The following is a 23,989-nucleotide window of genomic DNA, read 5'->3' as shown; positions in this document are numbered from 1 at the left end:
TATAAATTCCTCTGACATTGGCAGTAGACTTATCACCCCAAGTCAGGGGATCTGGTGTGTTTGTGAGTATGAGGCTCAGCAGCTAAGTCCCCTTCGTCTCCTTGGTCACCTGCTTGGACTAACCGCGCTCACGCACTCACAGAGATTTCCCAGTGGTGTGTTATTATATCTGCTGCCATATTTCACACAGATGGATCTCCCTGATGAAGAACCAGATCGACTAAGCAACAGACTGTGGCAGTATGACCCTGGCCAAGATCAATGGACAGAGCGGGCGCCCATGAAGTTCTCTAAATACCGATTCAGCACAGCAGTAGTCAACAGTGAGATTTATGTTTTGGGTAAGAAGAAGCAGATTGCTAAAAGAGTAGGACTACTTTTATTTTTCTCCGTACTTTGCCGCGGAGAAGGGAGAGCCAACGTGCTCTCCCTTCCTCTTGCATCCCAGTTCTGGTGTACCTAACTAGCCGAAAATGTTCCTTTGTTTCTTGTTTTCCTAGAGCACAGGTAAGATTAAATGGAATTCCATTGACTTAAGGAAAGCAAAATTATTTGTATGAAATTTTCAAGTCCCTTGGAATTCAAGATCATTAGTGAAACATCTTTATATGTAGTATCAAGTAAAATATTTTGAAATGGGAATAAGTCTTTGGCCACCTTTAGTTGATGAAGTGTGGGTGTTTGCAACCAGCTGTGATTTTCTGTGCTCATAAAGTAAGCCATTATAGGAAAGACACACGTTATACCAGCTCTCTTCGTTTTGCTTCACCCACCAAACTTCTGTAGAGGTGTTATCAAATAATTCTCATCGGAATGTATTTTTCTTATTTCTTAAATATGTGTCGTCTTGTACTAACCAGTAGGAATTGGTGAAAGACTGGTTCATTTCCACTAAAGCGGGAATTTTTACCGCTTCTCCTATGTTTCCCTTATCCTTCTTCACTTCTTATTTTTTCCTCTTTTATTAAGTCCTTTGCTTTTCTAAGCACATTTTATCACCTCTCCTCCCTCTCCCGCTGTCCCTGTCCTGTGTGGGAAAGGGTGAGACTGGGACAAGGAGGCTGACCAGCTGGTAAACTGATTAGTATTCCAGTATTCTTACTTCATCCCATGCACATTGATGACTAACTGGCAAAAACATAGGGAAGGTGATGGGCACCAAAAAGATGGCAAAGAAAAAACATGAGATATGGGCTGAGAGCAAACCAAGCGTTTGAATAGCATTTGGGGTTTTTGGGTTTTGGGGGGGTTTTTGTTTGTTTGTTTTTGGGGGTTTTTTCGCTAAAGGGAAGCCATTATCTCTTGGCTGCCTGCACAGCATGAAGCAAAATAATTAATGCACTCAAATATTAATAGTTTTATAATTTTAAGAACATTATGCAACATAATTTATGACTACCTCAGTTATGAGACTCCTAATTATAATTAAGTTTTTCCTCTGGCAGTATATTTGTTACTTGGTTATAAACATATGCTGTGTCATAGGCCCAGAAGAGACAATATCTAAACCAGGATAGATTGCCTAGAATAGATGTATAACTCCAGGGAGACAAGGGCAGATCTCCTAATTATATTAAAGTTGGAGGTAGTCAAAAGTGGGATAAAAATGATTTATCAACTGAACAAAAATGAGATTTCTGCTTAATGTGGAGCCACAACTAGGCTAGATGTGGGATAAAAATGTAGTGTTTTGTTTGTTTTTTGATAAGTTACATGGGGAAATGCACCTTAGAGACAACCTTTGGAGCTCACCCTTGTTGCCATGAACAAGTGTTCACTACATGAATGAAAGGAGGCAGATGTTGCAGGACCAGTAAGATCTGGATAGGTGACAGAGAGAGAAGCGTACACCCAGGAAGGGAGATGGGGCAGAGCAGTAGGGGAGAAGATGAGGAGGAGAAAGCTCAAACAAAAGCTTGCAGGAACCCACCACGCACAGGCAGCTGCAGGAAGGAGTTTACAGGTAAACCGGGAGCCAGGTTACAAAGGACTATAGTGGAGAATCAAGAGTATAATAGTACTGAAAAACTATGCAGAAGCAACATGATTAAAGAATGTTTGGGGAGTATTGGTGAGGTGAGGGTTAAAGAACAGATCAAAGGTGCGGAGAGACTGGAAATGGAGAAACCAGTCAAGAAGGCTTTTGTAGTAGCTTAGAATCTGGTTTCTGGATATTCAGAACTGAGGACCGGATTCATAATCACTCAAATAAATGTCACCATCTTGTAAGATTCGATCCAAAAGAGGCCACATTCCCAACATTTGCTACTTAATTCCCAAATATACTTGAAAGCTTTGAAATGGAACAAAGTTCAGTTGTTCAGGTGTTTCTGTGGCAGCCTCAGTTCAGATTTCGTTGTTCATTGTATGTATAATTGGAATTTGGGCAAATACCATATAGAACCCAAAACCTTATCTGTTTCAATGGTCCGTACAGGCGTGTTACAGTCATTTGTTAGTTGGTTAGCCCTGTCTGCTTTTGAGAATCGATGGATGCCCCACTATGATGGGGGTCACTGCCAATTATTATTATAACCCCTCTCCCTCATATTGTAATAGGTTTAATTTCTTACTATCTCCTAATTACTCTAGAGGCTGCCCCAAAATAACAGCCTCTGAAATCTCCTTCCCCATGGAAGCAGTGTGGTAACGTGGGGAACGTCCCAGCTTTGGAGTTAAGTGGATTTGGATTGAGATTCTGGCTCCACCATTTACTACCTGCATGTCCTGGGTCTAGTAAATCATTTTTTGGCTCATGTTAAAGTTGGAATGCCTACCTATTAGAGCCGTGATTAAATAAAAGTTGTAAAATCCCTACAATTTAAGTGTTCAGACTTGATTATAATTACTGGGTTGTTTTTTTTTTTTTTTTTTTGAGCCCCTTTGTCTTCTAGACACTTTGCTGAATTTTTTGCATAAAGAAATTCATTTAATGGTCATAAAAAACTGATAAAGTAGTAACTCTTCTGTATAACAGACTAGATATCTAGACTAATCCTTCCACTGAAAATACTGAAAAACAAATGTTGGGAAAACATTTTTTTTTTTTAATTTTCTGAAGAGCTTCTAAGACCTGTTACGGTGTAGGAATTTAGCAGACCAAAACGTAAGTGAAAAGCAGGAGGCTCCCAGTTACGAAGAAGTGAATGAGTTGACATCCTCTCCCCCAAAAGCTACTGTAAAACCAGACAGATTTTTCAGAAACCACCATTTTAGCTCTCTAGGAACCAGCCAAAAACAACAAACTGAGAAGAGCTTAGCTTCTCAAAAGAGCTGAACTTGAGGTAAATCTTCAGGCAGTCCTTGGCATTCTTTCCTGAGCTGTCCCAGTTCCCTACCTCAGTTGATCCAGCATGGGAATTCCAGCAGAGTGGGCTAGCTATAAAAACCAGTAACTTTGTTTGCCATAGGGGAGTTTGGGAATGAAGGGTGGGAAACCCACACTCATAGTGACAAATGGGAAAAGCCAGCCTCTCTCCTAACCTGAGATTTTAGTCCTGCTTGGGAAAGCAGTGGACAGGAGAATTAGCCAGAAACTGAATAGTGACTTGGCAGGAAAACCCTGGTTATGAGAGTCCTAGACGGTCTTGATAAATTCTTCACACATCCCTGGAGACTAGGGAAGCTGCGCAGACATGGAGCCCATAAGAGGATATAAGCTCTTCCCACATCCCTGGGTGACTGGGAGTCTGAGCTCATGTACAGAGATCTGAGAAGGCCAGGCAGAAAGTAAAAGTCATGGTAGACTTGAAAACTACCTGAGCTTTGAATGTGCTGCCAACACACAAAACCTACATGCAGACCAAACAAAGCGAGGTTGGAAGCCTTACTAATGTTGGGAGTATAAGCAATTAGTCTTGACTAGACCTGAGCCATGAAGAAATAAGAGTAACCCATATGCTTTTAAAGAGAGAGAGAATTTTTTTAAATGGAGAAGAGACCAAAGCAAACCACAGGAGAGGCATATTAAATCTAAGCAAATAGATAACCGTAACGATAACAAAAGAGAAAAATAACCTAGCAGGAAAAATAAAATTAAAAGTTGCTACAGTATATTATTTTAAATGTCTAGTTACCAACAGAAGTTTACATACAAATAAACAAGGAAGTGAAACCCATTCTGGGGCGGAGGCAGGGAAACATTCAATAAGCCTATCTCCCTGAGGGGCCCCCAATATTGGATTTAGCAGGCATAGACTTCAGATTAGCTATTAAATATATGTTCATTAAATGAACAAAAACTATTTTTAAAGAATTTTAAAGAATTAAAGGAAAATAAAATGACATTGGCTCCCCCAATGTTATCAATGAAGAAGTAGAAATTATCTAAAAGAACCAAATGGAAATTCTGAAGTTGTAAAGTATAATAACCCAAACGAAAAATGTGTTAAGTGGGCTCAAAAATAGATTTGAGCTGACAGAAGAAAGAATCTGTGCATTTTAAATAGATCAGTGGAAATTATTAATCTGAAGAGGAGAGGGGGGTAATTGGAGGAAAATTAGGAAAACCTCAGAGACAATATGAAATATCATCAAGTCTACCAACATAAGTAGGATTCCCAAAAAGAAGACAGAGAGGAACAGAATTTTTTTTTCAAATAATAATGGTCAAAAGCTTCTTAAACTTGATGGAAAAAACTTTACACATACAAGAGGTTCATTGAACTCCAAGTAAGATAAATTCACAGAGATCCTCACCTAAGCACAATGTAGACTAATCATTAAAATACATCATAGACAAAAAATTCTTACAAGCAGTAAGAAAAGAGTGACATGTAGAGGGGAACAATAATATGCTCAACAGGTGAGTTATCATCAGAAATAGTGGAGACAAAATAGTACTGAAATAATATATTCAAAATACTGCAAGGAAAATAACAAAGAATGTTTCTGTGTCCACCTTTTATGTTCAGCAAAATTATTCTTTTAAAATGAAAGTGCAGGGACCCCTGGGTGGCTCAGAGGTTGGGCCTCTGCCTTCAGCTCAGGTCATGATCTCAGGGTCCTGGGATCAAGCCCCACATCAGGCTCTCTGCTCAGCGGGGAGCCTGCTTCCCCCCACCCTCTCTACCTGCCTCTCTGCCTACTTGGGATCTCTGTCAAATAAATAAATAAAATCTTTAAAAATAAAATAAGATGAAAGTGCAGCAAAGACATACTCTGATAAATAAAGGCTGAGATAATTTGTGGCTACCAGACTTACAAGAAATACTAAAGGATTACTAAAGAAGTACTGAAATCCTTAACATTAAAAAGAAATACACCAGAATAACTCTAATCCACAAAAGAAATGAGAAGCACTGGAAATGACAAATATGTAGGTAAATATAGAAGACTTTACACATATTCTATTTTTTCATCTCTTAATTTCTTTGAATGATATAAAAGCAGATAAAACAATAATCATGGAACTAACTGTTGGATTTATTACATACATAGATATAGTACATATAACAATATCAGAATTGGAGAGGAAAAGATAAATTGGAACAGTGTTGCTATATTTTAATGAAATTAAAACCATATTAATCTGAAGTAGATTGTGATAAAGTAACACACATATTAGAATTTCTAGAGCAACTAAAAAAAATTTTTGAACAGTTTAAATATCAAAAGATTTACCATGGTACACTTAGAAAATGAAAAACAAAAGAAGGCAGTGAAGAAGGAACAGAGGAACAAAAACATCATGAGACAGAAAACAAATAGCAATGTAACAGTTGTAAATCTAACTGTATAAAAAATTACATTAAATGGGAATGGACCAAATACTTCTATCAAAAGGCAGAGATTTCAGACTGAATAAGAAAATAAGACCAAATATACACTATCTATAAGAGAAACACTTTATATTCAAATACATAAGTAAGTTGAAAGTTTTATTATTTTATAGAGAAAGATGTACTATGCACAGAGTAACTTTAAGAGGATTGAAGATAGTATGTCATTATCATCCAAAATCAACTTTAAGAAAATAACTATTACTTCAAAGAGAAATTTTATAATAAAATGATCAATATATCAGGAATATATCACACTGAACAACAGAGTTCTAAAATACATGAGGCAAAATTTAGAACTAGAAAATCACCATTAGGAGATTTGTATCCCACCTTCAATAATTGATTGAACAGCTGGACAGAACATCAGCAAAATTATAAAGACTTGAACAACACTATCGACCATCTTAAACTACCTGATGTTTATAGTACACATAATAGCAAAATACATGTTCTTTTCAAGTGTACAATGAACACTCTCCAGGCTTTATCATATGCCAGGTCATAAAATAAGTCTCTAGATTTTTTAAAAAAATTTTTAAAGATTTTATTTATTTATTGGAGGTGGGGGAGCACAAGCAGGGGGAGGGGCAGAGGGAGAGGTAGAATCAGAAGCCTGATGTGGGGCTTGATCCCAGGACCTGGGGATCATGACCTGGGGATCATGACCTGAGCTGAAGGCAGACACACAAATGACTGAGCCACCCAGGTGTCCCTCAATAGATTTTTTAAAAATTGATGTTATTCGGGACGCGTGGGTGGCTCAGTGGGTTAAACCTCTGCCTTCGGCTCAGGTCATGATCCCAGGGTCCTGGGATTGAGCCCCACATCGGGCTTCTCTGCTCAACGGGGAGCCTGCTTCTCCCTCTCTCTCTCTGCCTGCCTCTCTGCCTACTTGTGATCTCTGTCAAATAAATAAATAAATAAAATCTTTAAAAAAATTGATGTTATTCAAAGTAAATAACGATAAAATAATTAAGTTATAAATCAAAGACAGAAAAAAGGAAATCCTCAAATATATGGAAATTAAACAGCATAATTCTAAAATATTGGGTAAAAAATCACAGAGGAAATAAAATATTTTAAATTGAATGAAAACCATAGGTGTATATCCATGACCATAGATTCAAAAATCTTTAAGAAACACTTAGCAAATTGAATCTAACAACATAAAAAATAATTATGTGTCATAAAAAAACCTTAAGAAACAGTAAGCAAACTGAATCCAGCAACATAAAAAATGATTATATGCCATGGAGAAGTGGGATTTACCCCAGAAATGCAAGAATGCAAGGTTGGTTCAATATCTGAAACTCAATTAATACACCATATTAATAAAGGATAAAAACCAAATGATCATCTCAATAGATGTAGAAAAAGAATTTGACAGAATTCAACCCCCGTAATTGATAAAATTCTCAACAAATTAGAAATAGAAGGGAATTTCCTCAACTTGTTAAAAAGTGTCTGTGAATTTCCTCAACTTGTTAGAAGGTGTCTATGAAAAACCTACAGCTAACATGATACTTAGTGGTGATCTTTCTGCCTCCAATCAAGAACAGGGAAAGATACTTGCTCTTGCTCCTCCTAGTCAACATTGAACCAGAGGTTCCAACTCATGCAATAAGGCAAGAGAAAGAAGTTAAAGGTATACAGATTAGAAAGGAAGAATTAAAAAGTCCTTATTCACAGATTATATATTCTTGTGTATAAAAAAATCCTAATGAAGCTACAAAAAGCAAATTAAAAAAAGAGACTACTAAAGCTAATAATTAATTTTAGCCAACATCACAGATTAAAGAGATCACAGGATATGAGGTCAGTATACAAAAATTAACTGTATTTCTATGTGCTAGAAATGAACATTCCAAAAACAAAATTGAGAAAATAATCATATTTCCAACAGTATCAAAAAGAAGAAGAGGGGCACTTGGGTAACGCAGTTAAACATCCTACTCTTGATCTTAGCTCAGGTCTTTATCTCAGGGTCATGAGTTCAAGTCCTGCATTGGGCTCCACTCTGCATGGAGCCTACTTAAAAGAAGGAGAAGGAGACATATATGAATACATTTAACCCCCAAACTGTGAGAATCATATGCAGAAAACTATAAAACACTCCTGAGAGTTAAAGAAGATCCAAATTAATGGAGATATATTCCTTGATTATGTATTCAAAGATTTGATATTGTTAAGATAGGAAATTCCCCCAAATTGAGCTATATGTTCAGTACAACCCCTATAATATCCCAGCACTGTTTTTATTTCTATTTTTTGTCTTGAATCTTTTTAAAATTTCTTTAATTCCGGTATAGTTAACATACAATGTTAGTTTCAAGTGTACAGTATAGTGATTCACCAATTCTGTATATTAGTCAGCGCTCAGCAAGATGAGTGTACTCTTCATCCCCTTCGTCTATTTCACCCATCCCCCACCCACCTCCCCTCTGGTAACCATGTTTCTTCTTTTTTTTTTCATATTTGTTATTTATAATTAGAAGTCTGTTTTTTGGTTTATCTCATTTTTTTCCTTTGCTAATTTTCTTAAATTCCATGTATGAGTGAAATCTTATGGTATTTGTCTTTCTCTGACTAACTTATTTCACTTAACATTATACTCTGTAGCTTGTTGCCAATGGCAAGATTTCCCTTTTATGGCTGAATAAGATTTAATTGCATTATATATATGCCATACCTTCTTTATCCATTCATCTATCAGTGGACACGGACTGTTTCCATAATTCGGCTATTGTAAATAACCAACATTTTTTAAAATTTAATTTAATTTTTTTTCAGTGTTATGCACCACACCCAGTGCTCCATGCAATACATGCTCCCCACAATACCCACCATCATTTTTTTAGTTGACAAGCTAATTCTAAAATTATGTGAAAACATAAGGGATGTAGAATAACAAAAATGACTTTGAAAAAGAAGAAAGTTTGAGGACTTAACTCATTTTAAAAACCTATTACATAGTAATTATGATATAGTGGTATTAGCCTAAAGACAGGCAGCTAAATCAATAGAACATAAAGAGAGTCTAGTAATAAATTTTTATATTTATAGTCATTTGGTCTTTGACAGTTGTCAAGGCAATTCAGTGGAGAAAGATGAACTTCTCAACAAATATGCCAAGATAATTTGATATCTATATACAAACCAATGAGCTTAACCCTATACCTCACACCACAGGGTGAGTGGGGGAGGAAAAAATAAAGAAAAAAACACAAAACCTCTGTTATGGATTCCAGACTTAAGAAAACATAGGACAAAATGTGGTGACTTTGGATAAGCAAAGATATGAAACTAAAAGCATGATCCATAAGAGGAAAAGTGTTGAGTTGGACTTTCTTAAAATTAAAAAATTTTTGTTCTTCAAAGGGCAACATTAAAAGAAAGGAAAACACAAGCCAGAGACTGGGAGAAAATAATTACAAATCATATATCTGTTAAAAGATTTGTCTTCAGGGTGTGCCTGGGTGGCTCAGTCAGTTGAGCATCTAACTCTTGGTCTCAGCTCAGATCGTGGTCTCCTGGTTGTGGTATCAAGCCCTGTTTTGGGCTCGGTGCTCAATGCTCCGTGTGGACTCTGCTTCAAGTTCTTTCTCCGTCCCCCTCTGCCTCTCCCTGCTTTCTATCTCTCAAATAAATACATAAATCTTTTTTTTAAATTGTATTCAGAATACAAATAGCTTGTAAATAATTTTTGCAACTCAATTATAAGAAAACAATCCAGTTTAAGATGGACAAAAGGTTTGAATAGACATTTCACATAAGAAGATACATGCCTATCTGGTAAACACATGAAAAGATGATGATTTCTCATCAAAAACCACAAGAGCAAGTCGGCAGGGGAAAAACACTACATCAAAAACTAATGATGTACTGTATGGTGACTAACATAACATAATAAAATAAAAATTAAAAAAAGAAAAACATTTTTAAAGTGTTAGAAAACTGTCCACATAGAATTGTATATTTCATGAAATATCTTTCAGAAGTAGAAACGAAATACTTTCAAGGAAAGAAAACTAAAATGCATGGGAATAGATATACTCTAAAACAATTTAGCAAGTAGCAAGTAGATTTACTCCAAAAGAATTGTTTAAGGAAGTTCTTCAGACAGAGGGACATGATGACAAAAGGAAACTGGAAATATCAGGAACGAAAATAGAAGAATAGAAAATTCTTCTTTTGAGTGCTTTAGAATGCCTTTAATGATTGAAAGTAAAAAATACATTTTCTGATGGGGTTTTCAATGCATGTAATAGATGAGACATCTATTTATATAACGTAAAGAGGGAAGGTTAGCAGGACTTAGAGGGGGGCGAGTTTTCTACATTCCAATTACAATGACAAAATACTGATTCTCAGTAGATTATGAAATGTTAAGTAACTTATTAATCCCCAAACCAATGACTGGAAGGACTATAGTTAAAGAGCTAGTCAAATCACAATAAACTCATTAAGATAGAAAACTCAAAAGTGTTCAAATAATCTGAGAGTAGAGAAGGAAAAAAAGAGGAACAGCAACAACAGAGAGCAGAAGGAATAGGTAGAACACAATAAAATGGTAGACCTTATTCCAGCCATAAAAATACTTACCTTAAATGCAAATGGAATAATGATACCCATCAGAAGACAGAAACTGTCAGGATGGATTAAAATTAGAATGATCTAATAATATGCTGTCTACAAGAAATCCTCTGCAACTATAATGATGCAGATAACTTTAGAGTGAAAGGATGGAAAAAATAAATGATGCAAAACTAATTAAGTGAAAGCTGGAGTGGCTCTATTAATGTCAAAGTTAACTTCAGTGCAAAGAAAATTACCAGGGATAAAGGAAGACATTACATAATGATAAAATGATTGATTTACCAAGAAGACATAACAACAGTAAAGGTGTATGCACCTAACCAATAGAATTTCCAAATACGTGAAGGAAAAACTGACTGAACCAAAAGGCAAAAGAGACAAGTCAACAAAGATTTATTTAACATTCCTCTCTCAGTAATAAACAGACCCTTAACTATAGGGAACAAACTGATGATTACCAGAAGGGAGGTGGGGGGTGGGTTAAGTAGGTGATGGGGATTAAGGAGTGCACTTGTGATGAGCACAGGTGTTGTACGAAAGTGTTAAATCACTATATTATACACCTAAAACTAATATTATGCTGAACATTAACTAGAATTTAGATAAAAACTTTAAAAAAGAAAAGAAAATACACTGTGCTGAATGAAAATACAGTGTATCAAAAATTATGGGGTGCTGTGAAAGTACTGCTTAGAATTTAATTTGTAGCATTTAGTGCTTACATTAGAAAAAAGAAAAGGTCTTAAATATCTAAGCACTCACTTTAGGAAACTATAAAAAGAAGAGCAACATAAATCCAAATTAAGAAGAAGAAAGGAGGGGCACCTGGGTCGCTCAGTGGGTTAAACCTCTGCCTTCGGCTCAGGTCATGATCTCAGAGTCCTGGGATCAAGCCCCAAATCTGGCTCTCTGCTCAGAGGACTTAACTCATTTTAAAAACCTATTACATTTAAAAACCACCCCACCCCCCGCCTACTTGTGATCTGTTTCTCTGTCATATAAATAAATAAAATCTTTAAAAAAAAAGAAGAAGAAGAGACGCCTGGGTGGCTCAGCTGGTTAAGCAACTGCCTTCAGCTGAGGTCATGATCCTGGAGTCCCGGCATTAAGCCCCGAATCAGGCAGGGAGTCTGCTTCTCCCTCTGACCCCTCCCACTTCTCATGCTCATTCTCTCTCTCACACTCTCTTTCTCAAATAAATAAATAAATAAATAAATAATTTTTTTCAAAAAGGAAGAAGAAGAAGAAAGGAAATAAAGGAAAACAATGAAATTGAAATCTAAAAATAAAAACAAAAAATTGAGACGATCAATGAAACTAAAGCGGTTTCTTTGAAAAGATTGATACAGTTGATAAACTTCTAGCAAGAGTAACAAAAAGAGAAATAAGGTGCAAACTACCAGTATCAGAAATGAGATAGGGCATATTATTACAGTCTTCACAGACATCAAAAGGATAATGCAGCAGTGCTACAAACAACTCTAGACATATATTCAACAACTTAAAAGAAATGGACCAATTCCTTGAAAACCACAAACTACATAAAGCCACCCAAGATGAAATCAGTAACTCAAAACTATTAAACATGTTGAATTCTTAGTTTATAACATTCCAAAAAATAAATGGCTAGGCTTAGAAGTTTTCACTGATAAATTTAGCCAAACACTTAACAAAGAAATAACATCAATTCTGTAACCTCTTTCAGAACATATAGGAAGAGGAAACACTCCACAACTCATTTTATGAGGCAGCACTGCCTGATATGAAACCAAAGATGGCACAGAAAAAGAAAAATACAGACAAATATCCGTCATGAACATAGACACAAAAATACTCAAGAAAACACTGGCAAGTTCAACCTCGCAATATATAAAAGAATAATGCACCATGACCAAAAATGAGTTTTATCCTGGGAATGCAAGATTGGTTCAATTTTCAAAAATTGATCAATGTACTCTACTATATTAAGTCTATAGAAGAAACACATGATCACATCAAACTGACACAGAAAAATCCCTTTAACACCCATCCATGGTTAGAAACTCTCAGCAAGTGAAATGTGTAAACCTGGAGATACACAGACCTGTACCCCTGGGGCTAATAATACATTATATGTTTATTTAAAAATTTAAAAATATAAAAAAAAGAAAGAAACTCTCAGCAAACTCGGAAGAGACGGGAACTTCCTCAACTTCTCAACCTGTTAAAGGGGACCTATGAAAAAGTTACAATTAACATTATTCTTAATGGGAAAATTGAATGCTTTCCCTCTAACTTCACACAGAAGGCAAGAATGTCCACAGTCACTATTCAACATCATACTAGGAATCTTAATGCAATAAGGAACGAAAAAGAAATAAAAGGCAAAGAAAAAGAAGAACTAAAATTCTGTTTTAAATGACATCTACATAGAATCGTCTGTGTAGAAAATCTCAAAGAATCTATTTCTTAAATTCTTAGAATTAATGGATTTAGTGTTGCCAAAGAATACAAAAGATCAATCTTATTTCCATACTTTGGCAAAGTACAAAAATAATTTGAAAAATCAATTTACAATTGCTCCCCCAAAATGGAATATTTATATATAAATCTAACAAAACATGTATAGGACCTATATGCTAAACTTACAAAATGCTGATGAAATCAAGGAGGATTGGAAGATGCAAGTAAAAATGCCAATTATCCCCCAAATTGTTCTATAATCTTAATGCCATCAACTATAATCAAAATGCCAGAAATTCTTTTGCAGCTGTAGACAATGTCATTTAAAATTTACATGGGAAGACAAAGAAACTAGAGTAGTTAAAACAATTTTGAAAAAGAGTGAAGTTGGAAGAATCACACTATCTGGTTTTAAGGTCTTTCTATAAAGCTAAAATGAAGACAGTGTGGCATTTGCACAAAGTTAGGTAGATAATCCATGGAACAGAATACAGAGCCCAAAAAATAGGTCCACACAAGTATGGTCAGTTGGGTTTTGACAAAGATGCAAAAGAAATTCAGTGAAGAAAGGATAGTCTTTCAACAGAGAGCATTGGTGTTTTAATGGACTTTCATAGTTTCTGTCATTTTAGATTTGGCTTCCATTGATCACAGGACCAAACTAACTGCCAAAGTTTACATCCCTCTTGTCTTCCGGGTTTTGTGGATGTTTGAAAATGATATAACAAATCATTTCCAACCACAGTTCCTAACATCTGTGTTTCTCTTCCTGCCAAATAGGGGCTATCTCAACCTAACAACTTCCTGCCCTGTAGTAAAAAGAGCTTGTATACATGCTTTCCCTCCGCCCTTTCTGCCTCCTGACTGACCTTGTTTCTTCTCCCTGTGGCCCCTAGTGTCATGGCATGCCCACTTCTCTTAGGAATTGTAACTAATTATTCTTATTTCAATGTCATTGATCTCTCCTCACTCAGCCACCTCTATAAATTAAAATCCTATACAATCAAGATAATTGGAACAATCAGTCATATATGTAAGAGAATAAAAGAACTTCAGCCTAAACTTCACACTTACACAAAAATTAACTGAAAATAGATCATGTCTATAAATGTAAAACAATGGAGTATCTCAGTGGCTCAGTTGGTTAAGGGTCCAACTCCTGGTTTTGGCTCATGTCATGATCTCAGGGTTGTGAGATCGAGCCCTGCATTGGGCTCCAGGCTGAGCATGGAGCCTGCATAAGATTCTCTCTCTCTCTCATTCCCTCTGCAACACCTCCCAACTTACACATGCTCTCTCTCTCTCTCAAAAAAAAGTACAACACAAGAATTTAAAACTTCCAGAGTAATAAAGAAAATCTTCATTACCTTGAGATATGCAATGAGTTATTATATATGGCACTAAAACCTTAATCTATGAAATAAAATATTGATATATTAGACTTTATCATACTTTAAAACTTTCATTCTCTGAAAGACATTGTTAAGAAATTGAAGATACACTGTAGACTGGGGGAAAATATTTCCTTTAATACTTTCTCTTTACCTTTGTTTCCTGCAATTTCACTGAGATCTGCCTAAGTGCGATGTCTTTGTTTTCCTTCTGTTTGGGGTTCACTGAGCTTTTGGAATTTACAGATTGATGTTTTTATCAGTCTGGGGAAAATCTTCAGCTGTTATCTTGCTGAATATTGCTTCTACTTTATTCTCTCCCTTCTTTCCTTTTGTGAGACTCTAATTAGCTGTATGTTTGAATTTAGATGTGGGCCATGATCTTATCTGGACTCTCCATTCATACTTTTTTTCTTCCTATACTTCAGATTGAATATTTTTTATTGAGCTATCTTCAGATTCACTTATCCCATCTTCCATGGTATTCAGACTGCTGTTAACTATCCTAAGAGTTCTTATTTTCAGATATGATTTTGTGTTTCCAGAATGTCCACCTTATTCTTTTTCATTGATTCCAACTCTTGCATGAATTTCTTCAATTTTTTCATTCCCCTTTGTCCATTTTTCCTCTATTTTATATTATTAATGAGTTATTTTATCGGTCTACTAATTCAAATATTTGAATAATTCAGGAGTCTGCTCCTATTATTTTTTTTCTTTTTATTGGCCCTTGCCTACTCACATGCCTGGTAATTTTTCATTGTCTGCTGAATAATGGGAAGGCACCAAAGAGGTCCCCAGTGCTGTCCTTCCACCAGAGAAGACTCTGCCCTTCATTGGTAAGACAGAGCAAGGAACTAGTCACCTAAAGCCAATCAGGGGTTGAGCTGGCCAGGGCTGGGTCAAGCTTTAGTAACACTCAGTTTGCCTATTGTGTGTCCCTGTTCCCTGGTCTTCCAGGCTTTGGACTGAGCACTTCATGGATCTCTGTCCTCTCCCCTAAGATTGTGGGGATTCAGTTCTTCCATTCAGAGTTTTTTTAGCTTTGCCCTTTAGCTTTCATGAACAGCTTTAAGACCTGACAATATCTCAAGGGGAGACCTCTCCTTTACAGCAGGGCCCCTCACTTTAGTTGGGTTTGGTCTTCTACATACCATGCAATTCTGAGATGCTCCTTTGACCATTTAAAGTATTTGGCCCAGAATCCCAGATTGCCTTTATAACTCAGCATTTTTGAGTAAAAATAAAATTGGCCACATGTGGGAAGTTCCTCTTTGCAGATCCTCTAGTTTTCAATCTGTCACACCAGCCCCACACAACTCCCCCCCGCCCCCCACCCTGGTTTCTCGTCCCCTCACTAGAGTCCCCCCGTCTGTGTCCAATCCAGTTCTTTGCCTTGGTCCAGAATAAGCAAATGTCCCAGGTATAAAAAATGGCCCAGAAAGGGCTCTTTCTTCTCTGGAATTTTAGCTCATCCAGTCCTTATTTTTTTCAAGGCCTAACATCTTTAAAAATGTGATTTTTTTCAATTTACTCTCTTTCTTTACCCATTTTTTTCTAGTTGCATTAGGATCGTTAGCCTGCCAATACCTATACTACATGTTACCAAGAAATGGAAAAATGATTGCTGTACTTCATTTCTTTAGATGGAATTCTTTTTGTATGATATGTTTGTTTGACAATTTTATAAAGGGAAAAAAGGGAAAGAACAAAATCTCAGGGTAAGTGCCTTATTCAAGCTCACAGGTATTAAGTGGCATAGCAGAAACAGAACCAGTCATCTGACAACAGAGCCTTACTTTTTACCCTTCTTAGATCAAGGTTACTGATCTTGGTCCTGCCATTCAACTAAGACTCCTTCAGTAGCCATCATCAGGGGTTTACAGAGGCCCTTAGGAAAGTATCTGGTTCTGTCTCTACCTTGAGTCAGCTGAGCGTGGGGGTCAGTAACCCCGCTGAGTTATATATTGGATGGTGCTGACTCTGCAACTCTCTGCCTTCAAGATTAGGGCTTTAGGGTTTCACTATTTCCTTATCTCTTGCCAAAAATCATAAGCTAGATGCTCTCTGTAGGCGCCGACTCGGGAAATCTGGTTTACCACTATGTAAGCATGTAAGTCCTGTGACATCTCATCCCTAAGTCCTGTTTAACAGGACTCTGTAGGGTCTTCTCACAAATCCAAGTTGAGAAACAGAATGGTTGCATGTTTGAAGTTAAAGTTCTAACTGGGTCTCTTAAGAAATTTTCACTCTTGGGGCACCTGGGTGGCTCAGTGGGTTAAACCTCTGCCTTCGGCTCAGGGATGGAGCCCGGCATCAGGCTGTCTGCTCGGCAGGGAGCCTGCTTCCTCCTCTCTCTCTGCCTGCTTCTCTGCTTACTTGTGATCTCTGTCTGTCAAATAAATAAATGAAATCTTTAAAAAAAAAAAAAAGAAAAGAAAAAAGAAATTCTTACTCTTTAGAGACGGAAGCAAGTGAGGTCTCTGCTTCTTTCCGGTACCTGCATTTTAGTTGCTATACAGTTGATGTGCAAGCTGGATGGTGAGCCAGAGAAAGGAAAGGAGCTAAAAAATCAAATTTAGCTAATTTTGTCCTCTGACTCTAATAACTTTTGTAATGGTTTGCCAGGGCAGTAGCTAAATTATGGCTTGGGTAAAATGCAAGTTTTATTATCTATGCTTGCTTTCTTTCCAGTTTAAGGATTGGCTTTAGAGTTTGACCCATAGGGTTTGAGTAAGAATATAATGTGATTTCTGTTACTTTTGTAGTTTTTAAATTTTGTTTATTGCTATCTGAACTTATAATAATTTTGGCAATATGTATAAAGATTAAAATTACAAACCCCTTACCAGATACATGGTATGCAAATATTTCCTCCCATTCCAGGATGCCTTTTCACCCTGCTAATTATTTCCTTTGTTGTGCAGAAACTCAATAGTTTGATGTAGTCCCATTTGTTTATTTTTGTTTTTGTTGCCTGTGCTTTTGGTGTCATATCCATGAAACCACTGTAAAACCAATGTCGCTAAGGTCTTCTCCTAAGTATTCGTCTAAGAGTTTTATAGTTTCATGCCTTATACTTAAATCCTTAATCCATTTTAAGTTGGTTTTTGTGTATGGTGTGAGATAAGGGTTCAATTTCATTTTTTTGCATGTGAATAAGTGTTGGCCAGGATGTGAAGTAATTGGAACCCTTACATGCTCTTAGTAATAATCCAAAATAGTGTAGTCACTATGGAAAATAGTATGGAGATTACCCAAAAAATTAAAAGTAAATTAAAAGAAATTTAAAAATAAAAAATAAAGTAAATTAATTTAATTAATTTAAATAAAAAATTAAAAAATACCATATGATCCAGCAATCCCAGAACTTATTCTGGGACTTTATCCAAACATGGATATTCATCCAAATATTTGAAATTAGGATCTCAAAGAGAGATTAGCACTCCCATGTTTGTTGAAGCACTATTCACAATAGCCAAGGGTTGGAAACAACCTAAGGGTTCATTGACAGATGAACAAATAAAATGTAGCATGTACATGCAATGGACTATTATTCAGCCTTAAAAAAGAAGGAAATTCTGTAATATGCAAAAATATGGATGAACCTTGAGGATATTATGCTAAGTGAAATAAGCCAGTCACAGAAAGACAAAAACTCCCTGATTTCACTTATCTGAGGCATCGATAATAGTAAAATTCACAGAATCAAAGAGTAGAATGGTGTTGCCAGGGTCTGGGGAAGGAGGAAATGGGGGTTATTAATCAATGGGCATAAAGTCTTAGTTAAGCAAGATGGATACAATACAGAGAGCTACTGTACAACATTGTATCTAGAGTCAACAATACTGTATTGTACATTCTTAAATGTGTTAAGAGAATAGATCGCATGTTAAATGTTCTTACTACAATAACATTTTTTAAAAATTAAAATTATAAAACATGTCATTGAGCTAAAAACATGTAAAGGGGAGGTGGATACACACTTAGTAGGGAAAGAAAATATGGTATAGAAACTCATAATTTGTATAGTGAGGGAAGTGGGAAGAAGGAGGTAGAAAGAGCCTGGGCTAATGGGAAAGAAGCAGCATCAAGAGACTTAGGAATGAAAACAGTTCTTCGGAACTAGATGAATGAAAATGAGCAAAATTTGGCCTTTCCAAATTAAGGGGAGAAATAATTCAGTGGAAGGTAAGCCTTTTTAAATAATAGGCAAGATTCAATTGCATAACATTGACATCGGGTAGACTAATAATTTCCATTGGAGAGATACCGTATTTTCTTATCATATTGTAATTCGAGTTGTTCAACAAATACATATTGGGCATATGATAATGTCAGACCCTGGGCAGGGTGCTGAGCATCTAGAAATGAAATCACACTATATACCCAGAAGGACCTGGTGGACCAGAAGAAGATACAGTCAGATCAGTTGTGCATACAGTTAAGTACACCCATGGGGACATATGGAGGGTCAAGTCACTCACTCTATAGGTAGGACTTAGTCAGCAGAAGGAAAAGATGCTTGGCACCAGGGACAACATTAGTCAAAGCTTGGTAGAGGAAGATGAGCTTGAGTTACTTTCATGCTTTAATATCTTCATTTCTGAGTGCATCTTAAATTAGTCTGTTTCTCAATTAAATGTCAATTATTGATCACTGTTCAAGGATGAGACCAGCACTTAGTATCTGGAATCAAAAAAATGCGGAGCATATGCCTTCCTTATGTGTAGGAATGGCTAACTGGTCAGAGGTACCGTGACTGAACAGAGCTATTAATCTCAGGGTTGTGGGCAGGAGTTTATTTTGGATTCTCTTTGTTACACAGGTGGGAGTGGGTTGCTGTCAGCGTTAGAAGTATGGTTGGTGTTCATTATAGAGACAGGGATGGGTCCAGCCAGTCGTAGCTGAGGAGTCAGTGAGCAGATCAGCTGACTCAGAGTCTGCGGCTCCCCCTGACTGGTTCTAGAAGCATGTTAACTGAAGCATGTTGTCACTCCTTGATTAATCAGGCTGCAAATCACTTCTGATACTGATTGGTTATTCTAGCCACAGAACAGCTAGGCTTTTGCTAAGAGTGTGGAAATTTGATATATTCTCATTCTCTCCCTTTCTAGTCTTTTACTAACCTAAGCAACAGGAGACACTATTGGGGCTGTCCAGATGCTCTCCACTATTGTTGATTCTTTTTGAAGACAAGGTTTTACTTGTGGGTCTGATTTTTAATTTGCTTGTCGCTTGGCATGAGTTCATCCTGTTTCTGTCTTCAAATCAGTTGTTGAAACATTTGTTAGGACAGTGCCTACATGGTCTACATGGCACTGTAGACTTAAGACTCTGGAAAAATAAATCAAGCTGTATGATATATAAGTATAACAAAGTAATACAAAAAGGGAGTGGAGGACATTCTCATGGCACGATCTCAACTTTTCCAGGTCGCATCATCAAAACAAGGCCCAGCAATTCCCTAAGTCTACCTTAAGAGTTTGCCTCTTCTTTTTGCATGGATAGAAGTTTTTCTACCCCCTCTGTGGTAATCGAGGTACAAAATGAAGTGTCAGCATTAGCACAGACTCTTCTGGGTTAGCAATAGAAAACCAAAGGTTATGCTAATTTCCATAGCTATTTGGGCAAAGGAATTTTAGTAGTAAACAATAGTTTGTTTACTATTTTCTATATCCGCCAAAGTGAGGGAGAAATTTTCAAGGATCACCTGAGTTGAGCAGCACCTGGGGATGGGATTGTTATCCTTAGGAATCTGTCCCATCAGCGTGGGAAGGGTTTTATCCCTTCAGACTCTTTATAAGAAAACACAGCCTGCCAGAGGGTATTGGAGGGTCGTACACCTCATCTAATAGACTGATAGAACAATTAATTGGTCCCGGTCCTGGGTTGGCAAAGAGCCTGACTCCCACCCAGAAGGAAAGAACCTGAACACTGCAATAGAGATGTGATCGGCTTTACTGGAGCTGGAGGTATTTCGTCTCTAGAGCTCATGATAAACAGTCACTATTACATCCTGTTAAATAACAAAATTCACTCAAGTAAAACTGAAGATGTAATTGGCTTTATTCAATGATTCATGAATCAGGCATCATCCCATCTAGCAAGTGGAGAGGCACTCTGAGGACTGGTACATAATGGAAGGTTGTTACAGAGAGAGGGTAGGGACAAGAAAGTTATCAGCAGAAAAGAGAGGCTTGTTTTAGGCAAGGCTGCTTTCTAGGGGGAAAAGCAAGGTGTCTGATCGTGCAGATGACCTCATCTTTCTTAGGGGTGCTGGAGAGGACCCAAGTGCAGACTCAGGGCAGGGACTAAAAAATTTCCGCCTGACCAGTTAAGGCCACATTTCCAGGGGAGGTTGAAACTGCAATGAGGTTATGGTGTAAGCACCAGTGTGAGAACTTGGTCTAAATGACACCATTTAGAGGGACATGTGTGTATATTTTATGGGTTTTTCTTTTTTTTTTTTTTTTAACAATCTCAAGAAAATTTTTATCCCCCTTTCTGGGTACAGGGACATTTTTTTCATGTTTGTGTTGCATCATGATTGGTAACATCAGCTTGACATATCTCCATAGCATACTAGCTGCACAGGCAATCACTTAGGAGAGGCAAATTAAAAAGTTAGAATGGTCATCAGCCCTTGGTACACCAGAAAGGGAAAAAAAATATGATCAAAGGAGTAAAGACTAAAATTACACAAAGGAGAACATGACAGTGGTTATAACAGAATCTTGTTCTGATGATGGTCTCCTCCGTCTAAGGAAACCCCATGGAGTAAATACTTCTGGGGCAGGGTGGGAGTGGGGGGAGAAAGTGGGGAGAAGCTCAGTTTAAGATCCCCAGTGGCTGTGTGTCCAGTTCTACCCTCTTTCTAAAGCTCTTCGAAAATGTTCAGCCGACCCACTGTTTTCATTCCCTCCCATTATAAATATGCACCGAAGACATCCTACCCATTCACACAGACGGCTTTGCTGTGTAGAGCAGGTGCACGTTTGCACATGAGGGCCTCTTGGAAAATATTGTCTGGAATGTATTCTTTCTGTTTGAACCACTGGACACCATGGCTACGGCCGACCTAGAGGTTTGATGGGAGTTCTCGAGATGTTTGAATATTGGCTTCAGTTAACACGTCTTAAGTTTCTGCAGAAATGTCTTTGAAAAGTGTCTTGCCACACAAAACAACTTGAACTTAGTTGAAAACAGCTCCTGGGATTATGGCAAACTAGCCAAGAAGCCTATTTGTCAGATATTGGATAGTTTTTCCTGGAAATCTCTCAGTTGCCTTCTTAAAATAAAAATATAGATTCTTTGGGTAAGTGACTCCACTGTTCACTTTGTCACATGTGTATTTTATCAGTTTTGCACACTATAGTTGGCCCTTCTGTTGCATAACTTCCTGGAGAGTCTACAATAATTTCAAGAGTCTATATAAGCCTTATGAGTTAATGACATGCTATTGAAAACCCAGGGATTTAAAACTGGCTGATTTTCATTTTGGCTTTTTTTCTGAGGACTTTCTCAGGAGTGCAGCCATTTTCACTGGGATGCACAGAAGGGAGTGGGCCGTGGGCTCAATGGTGGAACCAAACAAAACTCTGGAAAGAGACCAGACAGTACTGTTGAAAGCCATTCCATCCTTAAAGCTTTATTTTTTAAGAACAATCTTTTGTCATGTGTACTATGAAGGCTTATTATAAGAGACAGTTAAGCTACTTTAACTCAAATATATCCTAGTCTTCCAAAAAATGTCCTTTAAACAGGCAGCCTAAAAAATTTAGGGTAATATATCCTATTACTGTGAGAAAATGTTAACTCCTTATTTTCAAGGTTTAAAATTATATTTTTAAAAGTAATAATGTAGGAGATGATTAAATGCAGACTCCTATTGGTAAACTTCTGAGAAATATCAAAACTTCTGAAAAATAAAATAAAAAATAAAAAACTTCTGGGTTCCACCCCATGAAACCTTAGCTGTGAGCTCTTGTTGAGTGTCTGTATTACAAAAAATTGATTTTAAATATGGTACCAGAGGTTTCTTTGAAAAAAAAGAAAGCCGTTGTGAAATAAACTAGCAAGCATTTTAGATCTCCTACTTTTAATTAATTATACTTGCTTCTGAAATGACAATGGATACTCATAAATATGGATTTCTGGCAAGCCCCATCTCCTCCAGCCTCTTCCCTCCCAACCCCACAAGACCTGAATTCCAGCCACGGGAACTGACAGTCATTTCCTGAACACACCTCCACTCTGTGCCTGTGCTGTTCTCCTGCCTCTGTTTTTAATGCCTCCACCTCCATTTCGCTAACTCCTACACATCCTTCAACGTCTGGCAAAAAACACCCTTGGTGGTTGTGGGAGCACTAAGTGAGGGTTAATTGCGCTGGTTCCCTGCACAAGCAGCTCTGGGTCGGTCATCGCCCTCCTCACACTACAGTCAGCCGGCTTATGGGAAGAGACCTTGCCTCTTCCGTGTCCACATTGCTTCCAAGAGCCAGCCCAGGGCCTGGCTTCTGTGATAGGAGCTTGGTGAATACTGGTTTACCGCACTGACTTCTCTCATCTCTACAGTTTGTCCTGTTCTTCCAACCCCCTAAAAAGCCACAAAGATCATCAGAGTTATAGGCATTGTGGGTAATTTTTTAAAGTTGAACTTTTCCTTTCCCTGTCTGGGGAGCCAGCCAGCAAAAGTCTTCCCGCACAGCTGATGCCTCAAACCACTGGTGCCACTTTCTCCAGGAGACCGCTCTGGGCCTCACTAGCTTATTGAAAGGGTCACACTGTGGTCTGCCTCCCAGCTGGAGAGCCACTGCGGGTGGCACAGGGCAAGTCACCCTGAAGGTTCCAGTCACTAGAGTAAATGCACTTCAAAGATCTCTCTAGAGTTGAAAGATTGTATGAGATCAAAGAAGTTAAGTTTCATTATGGTAAGCTTTTGCCTTTATCCTTCTTTGGATAAAACTCTCTAAGCACCTTTTTAAAAGTTAACATAAGTGTTTCTCAAATTACCTCAGTTTGTTAAAATGGCAGCTCCCTGACCCTCACGCTCGGCATACTCTGAGCTAGGAGGTCTGGAGTGGGACTTAGGAATCTGAATGGTAGGAAGCATCCAGGTAGTTCTGGCGAGAATAATCATAGGACACTACATTTGGAGAAATACAAATAATGGTGAGAACAGTGAAGAGGTGGAGGGATCACATGCCCAGAATATTTACTAAGTACGTACGGCATAAGCCAGCCCCGGGCCCAGCTTGTAGAACAGATGCAGAGATGAACGAGTCAAACTCCCTTCCCCTGGGCAGAGTGTAGTCAGGTACCCTAGGAGGATGGCAAGCTCATTCGGTCAAAGTATCCTGGCATTGGGGGCCATCAGCCTTCTGCTCAGGTCATGATCTCAGGGTCCTGGGATCGAGCCCCGCATCAGGCTCTCTGCTCAGCGGGGAGCCTGCTTCTGCCTCCCTGCTGCACATGCTCTCTCTCATGCTCACTCTCTCTGTCAAATAAATAAATAAAATCTTTTTTAAAAAAAGTATTCCGGCATTCATAAGTTATCAGAGCAGGCTGTTGGGTATGGTCTGATCGAATCCCAGAAGTGTTCTGGACTTAAGTTCATGCAAGACAAAAAAAAAAAAAAAAAAAGAAAGAAAGAAAGAGAGACAGAAAGAAGAGAAAAAAAGGGGGCACTATGTTTTTACAATGGACAAAGACGTCAGACAAGGTATTCTTCGTGTCCTCTTTCTCTGAGAAAAGGCTTGCATTTAGGGATTCATC

General features: G+C 37.6%; 1 protein-coding gene across 4 annotated transcripts in view; it reads left to right on the top strand.

Moving 5' to 3' along the window:
• KBTBD12 (kelch repeat and BTB domain containing 12) overlaps positions 1 to 23,989 on the top strand; it is an 87,338-nt gene that overhangs the window by 16,096 nt on the left and 47,253 nt on the right. For all 4 annotated transcript variants that reach the window (XM_032842802.1, XM_032842803.1, XM_032842804.1 and 1 more), the window contains one exon: positions 191 to 341. In XM_032842802.1, coding sequence (XP_032698693.1) covers positions 191 to 341 — 151 coding nt within the window. The remainder of the gene's footprint in view (positions 1 to 190; positions 342 to 23,989) is intronic.

Source organism: Lontra canadensis, unplaced genomic scaffold, assembly GCF_010015895.1.
Source record: "Lontra canadensis isolate GAN:19392208 unplaced genomic scaffold, GSC_riverotter_1.0 scaffold133, whole genome shotgun sequence".
NCBI classification, from domain to species: Eukaryota; Metazoa; Chordata; class Mammalia; order Carnivora; family Mustelidae; genus Lontra; species Lontra canadensis.
Note: the sequence above shows the minus strand (reverse complement) of the source record. Positions and strands in the feature narration are given on the sequence as shown.